Source organism: Toxotes jaculatrix, chromosome 13 (genome assembly GCF_017976425.1).
Source record: "Toxotes jaculatrix isolate fToxJac2 chromosome 13, fToxJac2.pri, whole genome shotgun sequence".
Lineage (NCBI taxonomy): Eukaryota > Metazoa > Chordata > Actinopteri > Toxotidae > Toxotes > Toxotes jaculatrix.
Window position 1 is genome coordinate 3,970,406 of NC_054406.1, and position 9,192 is coordinate 3,979,597.

At 38.7% G+C, this 9,192-nt stretch overlaps 2 protein-coding genes across 2 annotated transcripts in view; both read right to left on the bottom strand.

Moving 5' to 3' along the window:
- pkhd1l1.1 (PKHD1 like 1, tandem duplicate 1) overlaps positions 1–4,586 on the bottom strand; it is a 30,881-nt gene extending 26,295 nt beyond the window's left edge. The window contains 13 exon segments of the mRNA XM_041052849.1: positions 219–317; positions 1,493–1,603; positions 1,713–1,783; positions 1,891–1,933; positions 2,033–2,106; positions 2,336–2,389; positions 2,735–2,828; positions 2,914–2,971; positions 3,081–3,189; positions 3,300–3,444; positions 3,898–3,975; positions 4,152–4,263; positions 4,530–4,586. Of these exon segments, the coding sequence (XP_040908783.1) occupies positions 219–317; positions 1,493–1,603; positions 1,713–1,783; positions 1,891–1,933; positions 2,033–2,106; positions 2,336–2,389; positions 2,735–2,828; positions 2,914–2,971; positions 3,081–3,189; positions 3,300–3,444; positions 3,898–3,975; positions 4,152–4,206 (991 nt within the window). The 5' untranslated portion in view covers positions 4,207–4,263; positions 4,530–4,586.
- Positions 4,587–7,762: 3,176 nt separating this feature from the next.
- On the bottom strand, positions 7,763–9,035 carry LOC121191968 (transcription and mRNA export factor ENY2-2-like). The gene is made up of 5 exons (XM_041053477.1): positions 8,917–9,035; positions 8,747–8,821; positions 8,572–8,642; positions 8,380–8,454; positions 7,763–8,034 (listed from the first exon to the last, which is right to left on the bottom strand). The coding sequence occupies exons 2-5, from the start codon at positions 8,812–8,814 to the stop codon at positions 7,958–7,960; spliced, it is 291 nt and encodes a 96-aa protein (XP_040909411.1). The 5' UTR covers positions 8,815–8,821; positions 8,917–9,035; the 3' UTR covers positions 7,763–7,957.
- Between the last annotated feature and the right edge of the window lie 157 nt (positions 9,036–9,192).

The following is a 9,192-nucleotide window of genomic DNA, read 5'->3' on the forward strand; positions in this document are numbered from 1 at the left end:
GTGATGGGATGAGATCACAATCTTCAAGACAATGGTTATGTTGACAAGTTGGACAGATGCTTCAAATTCCTCCAGTGATGCAGTTGACAACTGATGTTCACGCATTGTTCAGATAATGACACAGCACGAAATAAAGCAGCAGGATGAATTGAGACAAATGTTGGTTACTTCAAAATTCAAAGATAAAAAAGAGAGAGGAGGAGGCGGCGGGTGCTCACCTGGGTAGCTTCTCATGCTGTTGTTCATCTGGTGCTGTTGTTTGTCAGTCCTGCACGTAATTCTGTCATCAGACACACTCTGGATTTCACAAGGCAGGCCTGAGGAAAAATGTGTCAAAGCTCACAAGAACTTTCCACTTGCACACAATAAAACAGCACATGCTTCACTTAAGGGACTAGTGAACCGCAAAGTGAAATCAGCTGAAGCGTTACTAAAAGTACTGGAAGTGCTGTGCACTTCAGAGAAGTTTCAGCTGGGCATTTATTTACTATAAATAAAAGTGCATTTCTTGTCTTCAGATGCACAGTTAAGAGTTGCAACAACACACTTTGTGTCTGGATTCTGTATCTAGTAGATGCTCATGAGGAATATAGTGTTCTGTTTTTTTTCAAGGTTATTGTCTGTACATTTTTTTTCTCCTCCTTTTGCTGTTGTCACACTTCAGTTTCCCTGCATATGATTGATAAATATCATATCTGTTTGTTGAGAGATTTATAAATATTTTCATATTTCACATTTTCAAAAAAAAGATTAAAAAATAATCGGTGTACAGATTGTCACAATTCTGAATGGTTGTTTTTAACTTTAAAGCATGGAAGGCAATATGGAGTGTCAGAACAGTCTTTACAGTACTTTTTTCTGGTTGGCTGCACTTACACACGCCATCAGTAATATGCAAATTTTGCTGTAGACATGAAGGTTCAAGGCTGAAAAGGGAAAATTTGACTAGTTAAATTATTTGAGGTATTCTCAGTTTTTGGACTTTGTGTACCGTCATTTGAAAATGTATGCTTTGCATTCTGTATCTGGTTTATGTTACTCTCTGATGTCTCTGATGTCACATCATCTTTACAATTTACAAAGAGCGCTGACTGAAGAAAAACTGTCTTCCCTTACTGTCAAATATGATCTGTTACAAGTCAACAGAATGTTCAGTGACTCATGAAACCTTATGAAAAGACGCACCGGATCGTTTGTCATGGTCTGCTGTGTCTCTAAGGTTTCTGAGGATTCTTTCTTCTCACTGTGCAACAAACTCAGTTTCTTTTGTTACGAAGTATGTGCACATTCTGTCGTGCTGAAAAGGATTATCACCATCGCGTGACTTTAGGCCCCAACAATGTGTTCGGTTTTGTTTTGTGGAGACGGACCGCATTCATTAATTCATGCTGAACACTTTGTACTGTGTGAAAATTATATCAGCAAAGTTATCACAGTATCACAAGTTGAGTTGAGTTTTATGGTACATTTCCACTCTGATGGTGACGATTACCTCCAACCAGAACACGTGCCGGCTGATCGGTTTGGTCGAAGAAGCGGCCGTGGATGGTCAGCAGGGTTCCACCCATGACACTACCCTTGGATGGAGAGACTCCTGTGACCTCTGATCAAGTAAAGCAAGAAATATTTTACTAAAACAAGAGTACACAGACCAACTACTTATGAAAACTGCCAAGTTAATTATGAATAAATGTCTTGCTGTCCTGAAGTACCTGCATACGTCTGGAACATGGAAAGCTTGCCCAAAGCTGAAACCCTGTACAGATTCTTGGACGGTAAACTCCTGTTGAAAGAGTAATGAAAAACATTATTACTGTTGTTCTTACAATAACATTGAGTATGAAAACTGTCAAAACGTGAAGTTAACATGATGTTTAAACAATATTTTACCTCCCAAATTCATTGTCAAGTATGTAACTCAAGTTGTGATGCCCTGTCGGAAACAAACAATAATTATTAAAGGACAGTTTCTAAACTTGTTTTCTTTAAATATACATTAATGCAGCTGTAACTGTGAACCAAACCAGCTCACCAACATATGTTCCTGTCAGTTTGCAGCTCATGTATCCCCAGTGAGAGTTTTCTGAATCCAGTCGTAGTTCATACCTTTAGAAACATTTGAAAGACTTTTAATACTGTGTAGAACAGCAAGTCATTTGTAATATCACCAAATTCATTTAACATAGAGTCATCACTCAAAAGATTTCCTTGCAGCTGAAGTTGCTTTGAGACGTATGTGAACTTCATACTTTTTTTGACTGTAGTGTAACGGATTTTGCTGTTTTTACTGTGATTTCATTTCTAGATGCAGTACACATCTAAACAAACGACTTACAGCTCATCTGACTCCGGTTTAAGCAGCTCGCACGGCATCCCTCCCATGTAGGCTCTGCAACAAACAAGATTATGTTGTCTAATTGCAAAAGCATATAAATAAAGCTTAAGAGTCTGCAGTTAAAAGGTCTAAACATTAACATTATTTGTTAAAGAGCAAGCAAATTAACCTCTTCTTTAGTCTAAGTTTGAATCCTAAACTTTTAATTTTGATTTTATTAAAAAAAGTGAATAAATGCAAATCATGCAAAACATCTTTAAATTAGTAGGTCAGCATATCATCATACATCAGTCAGAAATGTCCCTAATTTTTAAAAACTACATTATAATATTTTGGTGAAAGAAAACACTTCACTGTAATTTGAACATCTTCAAACTGAGTTTTATTCTATTTTCTTACCTCAGAAATCTGACATTGAGGCCGTTTGAGCTCACGTCCGTGTTGCTTCCGTACACATCTGTGTAGATCCGTCCTCTCATCGACACCAGCGTGCCTGCAGTGTTTTTGAAGTGGGTTTACTTTTAAGTTCACACTGGACTCAGTAAATTCACCACGTGCTACAGGAGTAAAGACTGTACCTGGGGGACCACTGACTGGACTCAGAGAGTAGATAGTGGGGGTGCGATACCAGACGGCCTAAGGAGAGTTAAAGACTGTTAGAGACCAGTGAGACAAATCCAAACTTGACTGCAGATCAATTAACTTGTAATTTAAAATGTCTGTGTTGTATTAATTATAGACTTACATAGAAGCTGCAGTGGTATGGTTTGTATGAGCCGTAGCATATATTACTGTCAGGAATGGGAACTCCGTCCACACTGACATGGACCACATACTGATCAGGTGGCATGGGTCTGTGATGGACAAAAATGAACCATTTTAGTTACACGTGTTCATGAGTAAATGCTTTTTTTTAAAAAAAATGTGTATATTCAATAAAGTGTTCCCTCGGCCTGCAGGCTACCTGGTGTAACACAGGATCTGGTTTCCGTGTGTTGAGTCTCTCTCCACATCGCAGGGGACTGACAGGGTATCTGACACCAGGGTCACACGGTTGCCAAACATGTCGTCTGTTGGGTTCAGCTGGAACTGTCGCTCCTGAGCAAAACCTGAAAAAACACACCAGAATAATCACTTTTAAAATAAATTAATGCTAAATGTTTTTTTTGTTTCTGGTTTGTGGAGTCAAGGAGCAAAGTGGATGAGTCTTACTGAAGGAAATCATTCGGCTTCATGAAAACAGGTGAAAGACCCTGAAGTTTTGGATTAGGAGTTGACTTTTGTCATTTGCAGCTATTTCAAGTACTTTAATCTGACGTCTTCAGTTGTACTTTGGCTGAACAGAATTATAATGTGGTAACTGCAGGCACCTCTCTCTGTACTTTTTGATGATTTTTACTCAATATTTAATTGATTTATGTGCCATAGTTTAAAGTCATAACTGAATAAAAAATAATAATAATAATTTCTTAAAGACAACGTTACAAGTAAAAGAATCATTTTTGGATCAATGGTTACCATCAACAAAACTATGAAAAGTGTCTGAGGATTCAGTCTCTTACCTTCTCCTGAGATGGTGAGTCGTGTTGCTCCGTTGGTGCTTCCAGGATGTGGAGATACGTAGTTAATGCGCTGAGCGCCTGAAATATATGTAAAACAGTTTAAGAGATGTTTTTCCCTCTGAGCAGTGGGCTAGCGGGTGATTTTCAGGTATTTGGGGCCTGTGTTTTTGCACATTACTACACCTAAGGAACGCAATTTAAAATCAACACAGGTTTTGTAAACTATCACAAACTGTATTTTCCATGTTACTCACTGCAGCAGCACCAAAGTGCGAGGAGAAGGGCCGCCGGTTTCAACGCGGGCTCCATCCTGGAGATATCCCTGTTTCCCTGCTGCCTCACCTGCGGTCTGCGGTTCAGGTGCAGCTGCGGGGAGATGGTGGAGCGTTTAACACCAAAAAGTGCTAATTTACAGTGATGCTTCTGAAGGTTTGGAAGAGAATCCACGCAAAACAAAGCAGCTGGTCACATCTCAGGTAAAAAGAAAAAACTGAAACATAAAAATAAAAGTAAAATATAGGAATATTAGAATAGTTTGAAGAATCCCAAAATCCCTACATGAGCATAGGATTACAGTCGTGTGATTAAATGCACAAACATCTATAGCAGTCACTTACAAAAATGTCGTTTACCTGTTAAATGATTCAGGTGTTCAAAAAGATAAAGGAGGGAGAGAGAGAGAGCGCCTGTGCTCAGGAAAGGGCACTAACTCTTTATAGCGCTGCTCAGTGTTCCGCCTCTCACCTGAGACTGGGAGGCGACTGTAGACATCAAATCATCCCCGCAGCTAACCACCGCCACGGCCCGAATCTGTGGCAGGAGTTTGATTTCAACCACACTGTGAAAAAAAAAAGAGTCAAAGTGGGTCAGAGGGGCGATGAGTAACAGCATCATGGGCGGACATCTAAATCAGAAGAGGAAGTTTTATTGTAAAACGCCCAAAGTGAATTAGTCAAGAGTCTGTTTTCATGTTTTGCAGCTCAGAACATGCTGGACAGCAAATATGTGCTGGGCCGATATGAACATTTTGTTTGGCACAACACAATGAAATCCAGCTCATTAGAACTTGAATAAATATTATCTTTGGGAAGCAAGTTTACGATTTATTTATTTTTTCAAGCTGTCGTGTGTATTACATTCCATTGTAGCGCCAGCTGTGACTAATATTTAATTCAGCACAGTGAACACCTGTACAGCGTGTACTCTGGTTTCATTCTAGGGCTGTTGTAGTGGATTGTATTAAACTTGGTTTGTTTTCTTTTATTATTTATGTATTTACATACTTACTTATCTATTACATAAATGTGGCCAAAAGTTTGATGCAACTTTGTCAGAGTTTTCAAGTTCAAGTTAATTTTGTCATTGCAGGTGTTAAAAAAAAAAAAAAAAAAAAAGGTATAGCAGATGATAGAACTAACAGAACATCAGATAAAACATTCTTCCCACAGATACTCTGATATGTACTACTACACATATAGGTGCTAAACTATGCAGTGCCTTAGAAACAAGTGGACTCTTGTGTCTATAAACTGAGTTTCAACACTCTGCAGCGTAGGAATGTTTACAGCCGTATAATTTCAACACAAAAATGTTGCACCAACCAACGAGCACACCAAATCAAACACGGGACATGTTTGACTCTCTGTACCATACAAGGCTTCAGCATATTATTAGGTTACAATGATGACATGCTGAGCAGACAAAATCAGACTATTACTGGAACCTCAGTGTTAATCATCACGGTCTCTGTCATGTCTGTGCTCTTTTCACCTATATGCCAACACTCCCACGGAGCACTAGGAAGAATTACATCATTTCCTAACAACAAAAATTTCAACATATTTTCTCCAGAGATTTCAGTTATTTTAGCTGCTGGTAAAGCCAGCGGTGCCACCATGACCCTAAACTCCAAAAGGGTAATAAGAGAAAAAGTTTAGAAGTCTACAGCCTCTCTTGCAGATTTATGAGATTTATGCTCATTACACATCAGGAAAGCAAAGTCATCTCTCTGTTTTTATCCACCCAACAAATTTATTTCCTGGTGTATAACGAGCATTACAGGCTCTCAGAGGACGGGATGAGGCTACGGACCCTTGCTCTTTTGAGTAACAGCTGCAGAGAGCTGTGAGGTTTTACATGGTTTTACATCCATTAAAATATAACAGCCTCCGCTCTTTGATGTGTAGTCAGGCAGGACTATTGCTCATTAAACACAGATACATCAGGAAGAAAACAAGGAGAGACAAAAATCTAATTAGCTGATGAGTGAGAGAAATACAATGGGAGGACAACTTTGCAGCTTTAGCAGCCTCATGTGGTAGTAAGATATAACTGTTGCCTGGATAAATTATTTCCACCTGTGCTTTTCATAATGTGACAGGTTTCATATTAAAACAGGTAAATTGGTTTAAGTTTAATAAGTCAGGCCTGTAGATCTGCTGTGTTAATGTTTACAACCCATCAAAGATGTTACATGAGACCTTTGTTGACTACAATTTTATTTATTTACAAAGTCTTACATACGAAGAGCTGGTGTACAGTAGTAGTTTGACTTTTTATTATTGCAAGAGTTAGATTACATATTCATGGCCTGATCATGTTGAGACCCAAACTGTGGAGGAATTATAAAGACTGAACACAAATTGTGCTCCAAAGTACAAAAATCTCATCTCATGACTTAAGTGGTAAAACATTTACAGTATGTGAGCAAATCACTTGTTTATTTAGAGTTTACTTTGAGATGTTTCAGTGTACGAAAAGAAAAACAAGCAACAAGTGATTTCCCCTTAAAAGTATTTCATTACATGTGTAAAAGGCTTTTGTGAGGTGTTTCGAACCTTGCAAAAAACCCGTGACACAAACAAAGCTTTTCCAAATTATATTATATTCATTATAGAATATTATGTTTTGTTTATCAGGCAGCCTTTTAGTAAGTAAAGTGTCAAAAAAAATAGACAAACATGTCACATTTTACCATAACCAAAAAACAAAACTAATTATTAGCAATTAGCAGTAAATATTATAATTATTACAGCTGTAGTAACCTCACCCAACCCACCCACACACACAAGCTCTCACATTGCCCATGAAACAAATGGAAAAAATATAAATACACCTGTCACTGTCTATATCATTTGAGGACAGCAAGATCAGTTGACAAGATCTTTCCATTAAGTCTGAGGTCATGAAAAATACAGAACAAGAATAGATATGTTGCCCAGCAGGTTCAGTGATGTAAGATGTGTGAGCATGACTGCATTAGGCTCAACTTCCTCTCAACTGTACTTGAGAAAACATGATTCCTTGAAGGGAAAATAGAGTAACCGCTGCATTGTGAGAGTTTGCCTGATAAGTGTCTGACCACAGGACTGGATTTTAATTTTCTCCAGTAAATAACTTTTCATTTAACAAAGTAAAAGTATGCACTGGATGATTTTTGAGGGTGAAACCCTTCAAGAAGTTGTTGATTGTCTGGATTAGAATCGCCACCACCTCTGTGCTCATGCAGTATAGAAATACATTTTAAACATAATTTTCACAAATGCACAATGTTTCAGTAAGGAGAGTAAATAATACAAATATCAGCACAATGGAAATATTGGTCCCAGATCATCTTTTTCTTCTTACGTAACATCCTAAAGAATGAAAGAGCCAAACAACTATGTACATGAAGACTGACATTTCTGTCATACCATCTACAATCTTATTTTTGGAACAAAACATTCATCATGCTCATGCATGAGACAAAAGGCGGCAAAAAAGAAGAAAGCAGGTCTGTCAGTACTGTTTTGGTTTGTACACAGAAATCAAACAGGTCAAACAGGTCTTCAGTAGCAATTAAAAGATAAAAGGCAGGACCCCGCAGTGACCAAAATAGGAATGGCTTTATTTTTTTTTTTCCAAAAAACGCTGCATAACAAACTAAAATCAATATGAAAACAGACAATACAAAATAAAAATAACACTTCGGCAATGCTCACAATGAGAATAAACATCAGTCTGGATTTAAACTGTGGATTTACAGTGAGTAAAAAAATTATCTAGACATGAATCATCTCATTCACAAGGTTGCGTGTTGAGCTAGAAAAGCTCTGATTCTCTGCAGGAGCTCTTTCTTCACACTGTCTGGTACCAGCGCTGCAGAGAGGAGAGAACAAATAATAATAATTAAAAAAAAAAACAAACAAAACAAAGACGTCAGTATGTGTGTATTTGTATCTTTGTGATACAATCAAAAACAACAGTGCTGTAATAAATAATGTTATTTTATTCACTTGCCACCAAAATTCTCACATTTGGTATTTTCACAAACTTTGGGATCTTAAAATAAAAATAGTGAGGGTGCAGCGGGGAGTTTGTACCGGCAGACTCTGTGAGTAATGTTTTTTTGTTCTTGAGCAGACTGAAAGTTACTCAGTAATTATTCCTCTGCTTCTTCCACCCCCTGCTGTTGTGGTTTGCACATGAACACCTGAACAATACCTCTGCCTTTTGGTGTGACTTCTGTGACCAGGTCCTCTACCGTTACGTGCTCCAGGCCCTTTTCTCTGATCACATCTGGACACAGGAGTTAAATCAGTTTAGAGATCCAGTTTCACAGGACCACTACACACGCACACACACATATATGCGCGCGCCCGCCCACGCACGCACACACAGAATTAAATACAATACCTTTGCAGTGTGCTTTCAGCTGATCCTTCCATCCACACTCCACCAGCTTTGCCCTGAGCAACTCTTTCAACCTGCGGCCACGCATTTAGTTCACATTATGTAAACACATTAAAAAGCCACTGCACAGTCTCTAAACCATTCACAACCAAATAACTGCAGAGAAAGGCTCGCTTACCGCTCCCGCTCCCCCATTTCTATCAGCTTCTGGTTTATTGCAGCCCTCATTTGGGACTCTTTGCTCATGATCTGTCTGGGAACCAAATAAAAACAGTAGATTTGTGAGTCTGGATGCAACGATATGAAGACAATATTGTTTAATTTAGCTAGCAGCCAGGGAGACATTACCTTTTGTCGGGATGGATCAGCTGGGGAGCACACTGTCCCTCCACGCAACCGTACCGTCTGAAACGCTCACAGCTTGGGCGCTTTACCGTTCCGCTTTGGCGGCGGTTAATTCACCTCAAACCGGCCACACGTCACAACGCTGTGGGGAAAAAAAGCTGGTTTGATAACACAGTTCATCTTCAAGGGACTGCGAAGTTAAAACAAGAACAATTGTTTCGGGGCTTAAAGCACTTTAAGAGAAAATACGAAGAGAACTCAACTTCCCATGAGCGCCCG